General features: G+C 39.7%; 1 protein-coding gene and 1 long non-coding RNA gene across 6 annotated transcripts in view; one reads left to right on the forward strand and one right to left on the reverse strand.

Annotated features, from left to right (window-relative positions):
- Positions 1 to 7,541, forward strand: part of ADAMTS18 (ADAM metallopeptidase with thrombospondin type 1 motif 18) — a 357,590-nt gene extending 350,049 nt beyond the window's left edge. For both annotated transcript variants that reach the window (XM_039888839.1, XM_039888840.1), the window contains 4 exons: positions 626 to 811; positions 2,636 to 2,848; positions 5,215 to 5,362; positions 7,364 to 7,541. In XM_039888839.1, coding sequence (XP_039744773.1) covers positions 626 to 811; positions 2,636 to 2,848; positions 5,215 to 5,362; positions 7,364 to 7,479 — 663 coding nt within the window. In that variant the 3' untranslated portion in view covers positions 7,480 to 7,541. The remainder of the gene's footprint in view (positions 1 to 625; positions 812 to 2,635; positions 2,849 to 5,214; positions 5,363 to 7,363) is intronic.
- LOC120622996 (uncharacterized) lies at positions 795 to 7,642 on the reverse strand. Of its 4 annotated transcripts, XR_005658617.1 has the most exons (7): positions 7,512 to 7,642; positions 7,067 to 7,421; positions 6,887 to 6,981; positions 5,095 to 5,350; positions 2,756 to 2,927; positions 2,463 to 2,653; positions 795 to 1,179 (listed from the first exon to the last, which is right to left on the reverse strand). It is a non-coding gene; the product is annotated as an uncharacterized LOC120622996 (long non-coding RNA). The 4 variants fall into 4 exon arrangements; XR_005658615.1 differs by lacking the exon at positions 7,067 to 7,421 and having other exon boundaries at positions 7,512 to 7,622; XR_005658618.1 differs by lacking the exon at positions 7,512 to 7,642 and having other exon boundaries at positions 7,278 to 7,414.
- Between the last annotated feature and the right edge of the window lie 4,199 nt (positions 7,643 to 11,841).

Consider the following 11,841-nt stretch of genomic DNA (forward strand, 5'->3'; position numbering starts at 1 on the left):
GCAATTTTAGGGAATAATAAAAAAATTCAGGGGTTTCATTGCCTGAACTATGAATCCAGGTAGCACATTTCTGCCATGTTTTCCTTGAGGGCATATTTTATTGAGGAGGGGGTTGACGTCTGCCTAAGGTTAGCAGTGCACGGCCATATCCCCGACAGAGGTCAGAATAAGGTGTTATATTTTTAATGATAGGACATTATGGAATTTTTTTTTTAATGTTAGGACTCTATTTGGTAAGGGAATAAGGAGCTGGGAGTGGGAAAGAACATCTTCACACGTGCTTAGGTGTACTTTTAAAATGAGGGAGTAGGTTCGTTTACCACAGGGTACATCTAAGCAGTACATGGTGTTGAGTCTGATCTCTTTTTCGGAATTAGTTATCATCTACAAAAGGAGAATTCAAAGGACTATTTTAGCCCAACGTGTGTGGTGGGCGTAGAGACAGGAAACGGGTGGCGGGTTTCTCACGAAAAGTGGCTTTAATTCATGGAGTTTACCCCACATTTCACATGGAAATATTTTGAGAGGGCATTTTTTTGTTTTGAATGTATCTTTTTGAGAACTTGAAAATCATTTGAAACTAGCATGCAAATAGCTTTCATTTTTTTTTTTTTTCCATCTCAAGTGTTCCAAGACCTGTGGGCGAGGGGTGAGGAAACGCGAAATCCTGTGTAAAAGCTCTGCCGCGGGAGAAGGCCTCCCTGACAGCCTGTGCTCCAGCACCCCGAGACCAGAGGCGCAGGAGGGCTGCGTCCTAGGACGATGCCCCAGAAACAACCGGCTGCAGTGGGTCGTCTCTTCCTGGAGTGAGGTATGAGTTTAGATGTACTGCTGGGTTTTGGGTTTGTCGTTATTTAATGCTCAGCTCACCCACCAGCATCCAGATGCTCAAAGCTTCTGTTCCACACACATGTACCAGATACCAACTGTTCATCTTTTCCTCCTGATTTCTTGATCTAATGTTAAAAAAGCACCCATCGCCCTGATCAGCAGTGGTGGTAGGAAAACAGAGGTATGGTATGCAGAGTGCTGTGATGGGCTCTGTACTTCCATGGGAGAGCTTGAGGTCCACCCAGCCTGATATGGGAGGAATCCTTGTCAAAAGAGACTTTCCAGGAAGTGTGAGCCCAAAGGATGAGCAGGAATCCGGCAAAGGTTGTTCCAGACAGAGGATGCACCCTGTGCAGGCGAGAGAATATAGCACTCAGTAAGAATGGAACAGGGGTGTGATGGAGCCGGAAACTATTAGGGACGGATCATGAGGGTGTTGAGGAGCCAATTAAAATTTTAAACAAAGGAGTGGAACAAACAGGTTTTTGTTTAAGAGACAAGGGGACTGATGCAAAGCAGGCAAGCCCAGAGGCGGGAACGGCACTTGCGTGAGTTTGCAGTAAGTAAGACAAAAAATGCAAGTGTTTCAGGGATAGAGAAAGGCCGCATCTTTGAGAGCTCCTAGAGAGATCATTTGGTGCCTTCGGGCAATTGTAGGGGTAGAGGGAAAAGAAGACTGGAAGATGCCGCCTAGCTTTCTGGCTTGGGAAACTCAGCTGAATTCAGACACAGGCAACGTGAGGAAAGGAGCCAAGCCGGAAGTAGACCAGGTAACCTGTGAGACGAGGTCTCTGCTCTTAAGAAGTCTGGTCTGGTGAGGAAGATGCTGAGAAAGAGAAAAGGGCAGCAGTGAGGAGGGGTTTCTAGCCCAATGCCACTGGATCTTTTCCATCAATGCCCTTTTATTCTCTCTAAATGATAAATATAGATAGCTATATGTCCATCTCTTTTCCTTGCGCATTTTCTTAGAGACATTATGCCCTAACGGCTAAACACTTGGGCTTGAATCGACTTTACGCCACCTGAATGCAGCCTTCAGGATTCGCTCTAGGTGTGACCTTGGGCTTGCCACTTACCGTGGCTAAGCCTCACTTACCTGTACAATGGAGCCACCATTTGCATCTTCTTCACAGAGCTGTTTAAGTAGGAAGCTCAGTGTCATCCTTTATTGTTGCACTGATGCCAGTTCTTGTTCGGTTCATCAAGGCCCCATACCTTATCCCATAACAATGTTTAAAATACTTAAAACAACAAGTTTTCTCACATTGATTTCATTAGTCTCCATCCTTCGTTCTGCCATAACACCACTTCAGGTTACATCTCGGCCAAGATAGAGGCAGGGTAAAAATAAGGGACAATTATTAAATGGTGGTTCCTCCCACTCAGCTGCCTCTAACCCTCATCTCTGTGCCCTGCCTCCTTGGCACAGACTCCCAACTTCTTAGTCTCAGGTCGACCTGGGTCCACAGGGGCCCAAACCTGGACATCCAAATAAACACTATACACAGACCCTGATCCCATCCTCTGCATCTCGTCTTTCTCTGGACTTTGCCTCATTTTGTTTTATGGTGCTGATGAGCTCTGTGGTTTTGGGAAAATGACTAAAATTCTCTGGCCTTTGGTTTTCTCACCTGTAGCATGAGGGACCTGGTGCTCTATTTTTAGGATCTTCGTATGTGTGTGGTTGGCCTGCCATCATCCATCCCTTAGGTTTCATGTGGGCGGTGCATCCGTAGGTTGGAATGCATCTGCTCAGCAGACTTGACCGTGGAGCATACTTAATGTCTCCTTTCTTGGCTCCTAGTGTTCTGTCACCTGTGGTCTGGGTGTGAGGAAGAGGCAAATGAAATGCAACGAGAAGGCCTTCCAGGGAAAGCTGATAACTTTCCCGGAGCGAAGGTGCCGTAATATTAAGAAACCAAACCTGGACTTGGAAGAAACCTGCAACCGAGGGGCCTGTCCAGTCCGTCCAGTGTACAATGTGGCAGCTGGATGGTATTCATCACCGTGGCAACAGGTGAGCACGTGCAGATTGACAAGGTTTAGGTGGAGATTCAGAAAAAGCAGTCAGTCCACCAAGGGCTAATGCGAGAGACCTGTCCAAATGAGAAGAACAAAGGGCTTGAGTTCTGTGGCCAGCTCCACCGCCTGTGTGGCCTTGGGCAATTACATAATCTGTGAGCCTGTTTTCACATCTCTAAAGTTGCGATGACAATATCTTGCAAAGTTTTTTTTTTCCCGTGAGCAAATAAGATGATATGAAGCACTTAGTACTCGGCTTGTCACATAGTGCTAATGTTTGCGGTGGCTGCTGCTTTTCAAACTACCACTAGAGTCTTCTATATTTTAGAAATGCTGTTCACAGTCTTGACTCCTTTGGTTATGTCACGTTTCTGAATAATATGGTAATAGCTAACAGTTGTCAAACCATTACTGTGCATTCTCTATTCTCTCACTTTATCCTGGAAGCAGTCTCATTAGTATGTATTCCTGTTCTGATGTTGTGGATGAAGGAGCTAAAGCTCAGAGAGTTAGGGAATTCAGCTAAGGACACCCAGCTCATCCGATGTTAATGGCACCCTTTTTCTTAGGAGACTTAGATGAAATTTTGGTTTGGTTCTTATTGGCCGGATTGGTATGTGAGGCTAAGTCTGAGAGAACAAGATATCCTCAGAAATCCAAAGCTGTAGTCTGGTCCTTGCAGAAATCTGACCAAAAGATGTTGTGTAGCTCTTCAAAGAACTCACTGGCTTGAGAGGTGCTGCCCACACCTCGCTATGAAACGCAGGGGCAGAGCAGGGTATGTGCGAGCACAGTGTACATGCATGTGTCTATACGTGCATATGTGTCAGTGTTTATATATACTTATATACATGTGCACGTGTAATGTATATACATATATGTGTGTGTATACAGTTGACCCTTGAATAACATGGGTTCGAATTGCACAGGTCCATTTATACTCAGATTTTTTTCAATTAATACTGTAAATATATTTTATGATTTTCTTAATGTCTTTTCTCTAGCCTACTTTATTGTAAAAATACAGTATATCACACATATACAAAATATGTGTTAATCAATCATTATCAGTAAGACTTCTAGTCAACAGTAGGCTATTAAGTTTTGGGGGAGTCAAAATTATATGTGGATTTCCAGCAAGGGTTGGTGCCCCTAACCCTGTGTTGTTCAAGGGTCAACTATATATGTGTATATATATGTTTGGGAGGATCGAGGAAGTAAAAACATGGAGGAAAGAAAATCATATTGGCATGATTTTATATCTCTAATTGGGTAGGCACTGTATTAGGTGCTATACCTACTGCTATAGATTTCTTTTTAAAATTCTCATCATTTCACTCAAAAGATCTGGAAATTGATTCTTATAAGATTATTTAGATCAGTAAACAATTGCCAGCATGCCCAATCTGCTCCCTTGCTTGTTTTGTAAATAAGTTTTATTAGAACACAGCCATGCTCGTTTGTGTTGTCCATAGCTGTTTTAGTGCGACAAAGGCAGAGTTGCAACAAACCCTAAAATATTCACTGTGTTCACCTTTACAGAAAAAGTTTGCCAACTCCTGGTTTGATAACGACCATACAGCTGTATTTGAATTTCGAGCTAATTCTCAATCATATTTTTTGCACCAGAACCAATTTTTCATCCCAGATACCAGTCTATATAGTGATGCTTGTCCAAGATGAGTTTTCACCTGTCTGCGATAATATAAGAAAAATAAGGATAACTAGTGAATTTTTAAAAGCAAAACAAGATGATTTAAGGGCTGTCTTTTTCTGATATTTTCTTGTTATGAAATATCTTTATAGTATTTTTTCCAGACATGAAAATTTAACAGTCCTTATTAATCATTTTTTCTAAAAAATAAAAATATATATATATATATAATTGGATCTAATTGGACAATAAAATCATTGACTTCTGGGAAGCACCGCATCTACCACGCTAGCTCAGAATTTGGCTGGGCACTGAGGGCCTAACTCCAAAGCCGTCTCAGAGTCTCGTTTCTTTTGCTGTCCTAGTTTTGAGCTATCTCCCCACTACTGCATCTGCAGAGATTATTTGGAATTCTTTAAATACTGCCTTTAATTGCCTAGATGTGTCTGTATTTGTTTCTGCATTCTTATGGTGGTTTCTATATTTCTGGAAGCTCTCTCCTTTATGAGCCACTTAATGGGAGACACACACTCTTGGGTGAGATAGCATTAGCCTAACTAAGACCCTTCTAATCAGATCAAATGGACCTGGCTCTGGAGGATCCCTTTTATCAGCAGAGGTCTTGGTAATGTCATGCAGCACAGAGACGCCTCTTTGAGATCACCGACATGCCAGCTGAATGTTTGATTCTCTTCCCTGTCCTGCAGTGCACGGTGACCTGTGGAGGAGGGGTTCAGACCCGATCCGTCCACTGTGTGCAGCAGGGCCGGCCTTCCTCAAGTTGTCTGCTCCAACAGAAACCTCCGGTGCTACGGGCCTGTAATACCAACTTTTGTCCAGCTCCTGAAAAGAGAGGTAAAAGTGACCCCTACACTCCAATTTTACTAGTCTTCAGAGAATTTTTCAAACACCCACTGTTTGGTGGTGCAGCTCGTACACGGCCCACCTCTAGGGGGTGCCATTCACATCAAAGTCCACGTGAACGGTGCTCCTTGGAGGCACACAAGGCACAGATCCAGGTAGTTCCCGCTCAAAGCGATCTTGTGTGCAGGGAACATTTAATTCTATGATAGGGCTTTTTAATCATTAGTTCTTATTTGAAAGTTTGCAAGTCCATTTTTCTAAACTAAATTTTAGTTGAACAAATGAAAAAGTAACCACTGTGTGCCAGATGGTGGAAATGCAAGAGTGGACAAGAATTGCCCTCAAGGAGATAAATTACCATGAATGTGTCTTATCCTAGTACTACAGCTTAAATGTTTTCTTCAGTTCAAAAGAAGGGCAGTGAGTGCTAATGGGAAATTCAGTTACCTGAATGAACTATATACCGTTCCTTACCAGAGCAACTTACATTAATCTGACACCACAAAATATTTTTTTCAACCTAATCAGATTTCCTTGGGCTAAAGAACATTTTCCATCATGTACCTGCTTTTTCTTTTTACCCAGTCACAGCTTTTCCCCGACTATCCAGTCTCATACCCCATGCTTTCCCATTTGCGGTGAACCAGACCCAGGACGGTGACTCACTTCATCTCCCCTGTCCACATCACTTCCCATCTCTGTCTTCATTGTTGTCGTTTATCTGCTTCTTATGGCCTGAGCTCCAGCTCTGGGCATCCCTTTTCCTTCCTCTGCTTTCTCGCCTATCTTATCTGAAGCTTGCACAAGACCAGAAAGCTAGCAACACAGCAGCTGCTCAGAGTCAGACCCCTTCTCGGAGTCAGCATTGCCAATTCTAAGCAACGCTGGAATTCTCCAAACCCGTAGCCTTTCTCAGCAGAAAGCTTATGGGAGATGAAGTACACCTTTCAAGCAAGTGGTCATGTTCTCTCAGATGTACCCACGTGTATAAAGACCATGGGAAGCAGATCCTGGGACCCTGTCAGCCCTTATGAGAACTACTTTTTACTCTGAGAGGCTGGGCGCTGATGGGAGACTTTGGGACAGAGGCATGACCTGGTTTATGTTTTCAGAGGATCACTGGGGCCACTACAAGTTGCGATGTGTATATACAAGGGAATTTTAGGCATAAGAACAAAGGCTTGAAGAAGAAACTATAGACAGTTCTCAAGCATCAAAAGATAGGCTAGAAATTGGGAGCAGTAGGAGAGCTGAGACCTTTGCATGCTGCAACCAAAGGCACAGTGGAGAGCCACTGAAGGGGGCTCATGGGTGGTGTGTAGTTTTGGCTAAGGTGAAGGTAAAAATAATTTAAGGCTTGCATAGAGAAGGGGAAAACCTCCAAAATATTTATTCACATATAAGGCAGACTAAGAATTTTTGAAGTCAAAAAAAATCCTTGAGAATCTAATAAAATGACTAAGCCCTAGGTCTTCAAACATTCATTTATGTTTACATAAAAGACATCTTACTCACAATTTCTTGCACATTCTGTAGCGTGAGGCCCTTCTGGGTAAGGATCCCTGATGTTCAGTGTTCTGCTTCCAGTCGATAATCGCATCTTTTACCCTCTGTGAACAACGAAAGTTAGAAAGGACGAGTGTTGACTTAAATCCACTTAGTTGCAAACTGGCGAAGAGATTTATTTGAACCTACACAGAGTGTTGCAGCTGGGCCTCTAGCCTTGGTGTCCCAGTTCTCAATGTATCAGGCTCCTTGCTCCCCAAGGTCCTCAGGGGATTCTGAATATGCTGTTCTAGGTACTTCCCTTGGATGTAAAATGGTACCTCCCAGGTTATTCGAGGAAGATCAGACATTAATCTCTGGCTAGATACAACTTTTATCTTCACATCCACTTTTCCCCTACCTTTTTAAATTTTGCTAATGGTCACAGTCCCTTTTGATGTCTTAATCATGTTTTCCTAACATGCTAAATATGATCTCTGATTTTAGAGGATCCATCCTGTGTAGATTTCTTCAGCTGGTGTCATCTAGTTCCTCAGCACGGTGTCTGCAACCACAAATTTTATGGTAAACAGTGCTGCAAGTCATGCACAAGGAAGAGCTGATGCCCTCTCGGCACCTTCAGGCCAGGTCTTACCTCTCAACCTCTGGACATACCAGCCATCTTTCGGACTGAAAGCTGAAGACTGCAGCAGCTCGCAAGTGGCTTGGAGTGTGAGGACTCAGCTCTGCAGCACAGACACGCTTCTTAGTCCCCAAAGCACATGGTACTCCGAAGCACTTGAAAATGGGAAGCGATGACAAATCTGACTTAAAAAGAAAACAACATGAATTTGCACTGTCACACGAAAGAAGTGATGAATCACACTGAGACACGTCAACTTTGGGACAGACCCCCTTCCGAATTTGAAAGGGCTCCATGGCAAAGACATCTGTTTAGAAAAGGTCCTTTAAGACTTTAGGTCACAGACAGAGCTGGAAGAATCAAATGTGGATGGAACGTTTACTTGGAGCTCACAGTCTGACAAACTAGATGACCCAAACCAGGATATACAGGAAGCCAAATGGTGCTCACAATTGTGCTTGCTGCTGGACTAGCAAGCTTCATGTTATGTTTATTTAGTGTGCGTGCATTGTTTTTATTATTTTGTTAAAAGTATATTCTGCTTATAGAAAGTCTCCAAGACTAAAATTCACAACTTGAAAAGTGTTCCAAGGCATATTCTGAAAACAGAGCAACATGGACTATTTAAGATCTCCATTTAATTGAAATTCACACCCTCGGGGGAAAACTCCTAAGAAAGGCAAATATGCCCGACACATTATATGGACCTCGGAACTTTTGGTGCTAGCTGAACAAGTAGACGGGATCCTTGAGTAAAAATCTAAGGAGTTAAATAGCAGTGTGTTAACAGAAGGAACATCATTTGTAATGCTCCCTACATATTATCAGAGCTGCTTAGGAAATTAAAGGCCACTTGTGGTTTTTTTCCTACCAACTGATATGTTTAAATTTGCCCTAGAATTTAGTTAACAAGCAAAAAAGTCACAGTGGCAATAGAAAACTCCATCTGTCTTCCTACTATGCTAATATTAATAAATCATAATATGCCAAGACCCTTCAATGAATAAGAGTATTTTACAGTCTCAGATGATATTTTCAGTCTTCAAAAGCCAGTTGTTGGTTGGCACTAATGAGCTTAAAATTGTTCTCAATTGGAAAAACACTGCACTATTTTGCCAAAACCAAAGTAACTTACAAGACTGTGTCCTTCTGTAATTTTTTGAGTCATGGTTATAAAAGACATATTTATATAATTCTACTGTATTCAATTTCTTTGATGAATGTAACCCAATTTTAGTGCTTTAAAAAGTCTCAATTCAAATGGATTTGCTGGCTCAGCACAACCAACTAGACAGTGGTTTGTTAAATTTAGAGCATCCTTGGTTCCCATTCTAATTAAAATCATGCATTCCCAAGTCTCCGAGAAATCATTAGACTATTTTCTCAACCTACTTGTCTTGGCCTAGAGTAGTGGTCATTTTATCAGAAAAAAAGAGTTCTACATCACCATCTCCTTGCCCTCTGAAAAACTGCAAGTTATTTGTACTTTATATAATTATCATTTTATTTTATGGAAAATTAATTTATTACTTAATAGCTTATTGTTATGTGTTCTCACTTGCTTCTCTGAGTAAGTGATAATAATTCTGAGGAAAAGTGTTGAATAAAACCATGGGTTATAGAGAAAAGTCAAAATATATGTGTAATATTTAATTATTTTATAAGTTTATAATAAAGTGTTGTTTCTTTATCTTTGAAACTTGTTAAGTTCTTGAGTAAATTAGTGAGAAGTCAGTTATTTCCAAGGTGATTATAAATGTTAAATCTCAGTAATTTCTCAATGAAAAGTTGAAAAAAAGTTGGGGAAAAATAAGATATTAATTAATACTTTTTCCCGTTTGTGTATGAGAAAACAAACTATCAAATACTGATCTGAAACAGACGACATTTTTACCATCTTATGGGGGTACTGAATTATTTTTTCCTTCTCTAAAGGTCATGTAAGCATTTATTTATGGAAATCATCCAAGTTAGATAAACCTACCATAAATGTATTTGACTTTTTCCTTTCTGTTTGAAAGTCATTCTGGTAAAATCATTTTGCAAAGAGAAAGAGGAGGAAGGAAGAAAAAAACAGAGCCTATAGACAAACTCACACCTATATGGTCAATTAATCTATGACAAAGGAGGCAAGAATATACAATGGGGTAAAGACAGCCTTTTCAGTAAATGGTGCTGGGAAAGCTGGATAGACACATGCGAAAAAAGAAGAAAAAAAAATGAATATACAAGAGGAAACTCAAAATGGTTTAAAGACATAAATGTAAGACCTAAAACCATATAACTTCTAGAAGAAAATGCAGGCAGTAAACTCTTTGACATTGTTCTTAGCAATATTATTTTTTAGATATATCTCCTTGAGCAAGGAAAACAAAAGAAAAAATAACTAAATGGGACTACATCAAACTAAAGATTTTCACAGCAAAGGACACCATCAACAAAACAAAAAGACAAATCTGAATGCGACAAAATATTTGCCAATGACACATATGATAAGGGGTTAATATTCAAAACATATAAGGAATGGATACAACTTAACATCAAAAAAAATAATTCAATTTAAAAAAGGTCAGATTATCTAAATTGACATTTCTCCAAAGAGGACATCCAGAGGGCCAATAGACATATGAAAAGATGTTCAACATCACTAACCATGATGGAAATGCAACTTAAAACCACTATGAGATATCACCTCACACTGGTCAGAATGGCTTTTATAAATAAATCAACAAACATCAACAATGAATGTTGGTAAGGATGTAGAGAAAAGGGAACCCTAGTGCACTGTTGGTGGGATTGTAAATTGGTACAGACATTATGGAGGTTCCTAAAAAATTAAAAATAGAATTACCATATGACATAGCATTTTAATTTCTGGGTATTTATCCTAAGAAACTCAAAACACCAATTTGAAAAGATATATGCACTATTATGTTCACGTAGCATTTTTTACAACAGCCAAGATATGGAAGCGAACTAAGTGTCCACGGATAGACAAGTGGATAAAGAAGATGTGGTAGTATACATGCAATGCAATGTTACTTAGCCTAGCAATAAAAAAGGCTGAAATCTTACCATTTGTGACAATTTAAATGGACCTAGAGGGTATTATGCTAAGTGAAATAAGTCAGAAAGAGAAAGACAAATACCATATGATTTCACTTATATGTGGAAAATAAAGAACAAACAAAACAAATTCATAGATACAGAGAACAAATTGATGGTTGCCAGATGGGAAGGAGGTTGGGGGAATGGGTGAATAAGGTGAAGGGATTAAGAAGTACAAATTGGTAGTTACAAAATAGTCCTGGGGATGTAAAGTATAGCGTAGGGAATATAGTCAATAATATTGTAATAACTACGTATGGTGTCAGATGGGTATTAGACTTAAGGAGGTGATCACTTAAGTTATATAAATGTCTAGTCACTATGTTGTACACCTGAAACTAATATAATATTGTATGTCAACTGTAATTGAAAAATAAATTATTTTTTAAGAAAATGAACAGAAAACAAGAAAGCATAAAGAAATTGTGCATGTGTTCTCTTGGCCAATCTTCCTCACATCAGAGAGTAAAGGGAAGGCCATGGGCTGTGACTGGAGATAAAGCCAAAAGCTAACATAAACCTCGAAACAAAACAAACAAAATCAAAGATCGAGAGCTTTACTTACATGCTATAATTCTGAAGGGTGGGCCCTGCCCCAGTTTTGTTGTACTGAATTTATTTCACCAAAATTTAGTACTTCACAAACCCCTACATATAAGTTTCTAATAATTGTGCATAATTGTTCAAGCTCAGGATCATTCTGGGCTATTACTACAAATTTTATATGTGATCCTTTTCATTGAATACTATACCAAATCCTTGTGTAATCATCAATTTCCTTCCAAGGCAAATATTCAAATTATGTTTTGTAAAAACTAAATGAAAAGGCAGTTTTTCTCAGTTTCCAAAATTTGAATCATCTGACCAGTGAAGAATAAAATCTGGAAAAAGTTCAATTGACCTGAATATATAGTATTTTTCTCTGCATTTGTGCTTACACATATAATGTGGATCATATATGTATCTTTAAAATATATTTAAGAGGATTTTTATATGTATTATTGTTATTTGGCAAACAACAAAAGAAATTGTTAAGAATGAAAAATAGACTAGATGGCAGAAAAGAGAAGGTATCTATACCTTTTAGTAGTATTAATAAAAGTCAGCATGTATTAGTTATTCAATATGTGCCAGGTACTGTGCTAATAAGCTCTTGATATATTTTATTTCATTTAATCCTCACGACAGCCTAATTAGGAAGATATTGTTATCTTCCCAATGCAGATGAAGATTC

Source organism: Pteropus medius, unplaced genomic scaffold (genome assembly GCF_902729225.1).
Source record: "Pteropus medius unplaced genomic scaffold, Ma_sr-lr_union100, whole genome shotgun sequence".
In the NCBI taxonomy this organism is placed as follows: Eukaryota; Metazoa; Chordata; class Mammalia; order Chiroptera; family Pteropodidae; genus Pteropus; species Pteropus medius.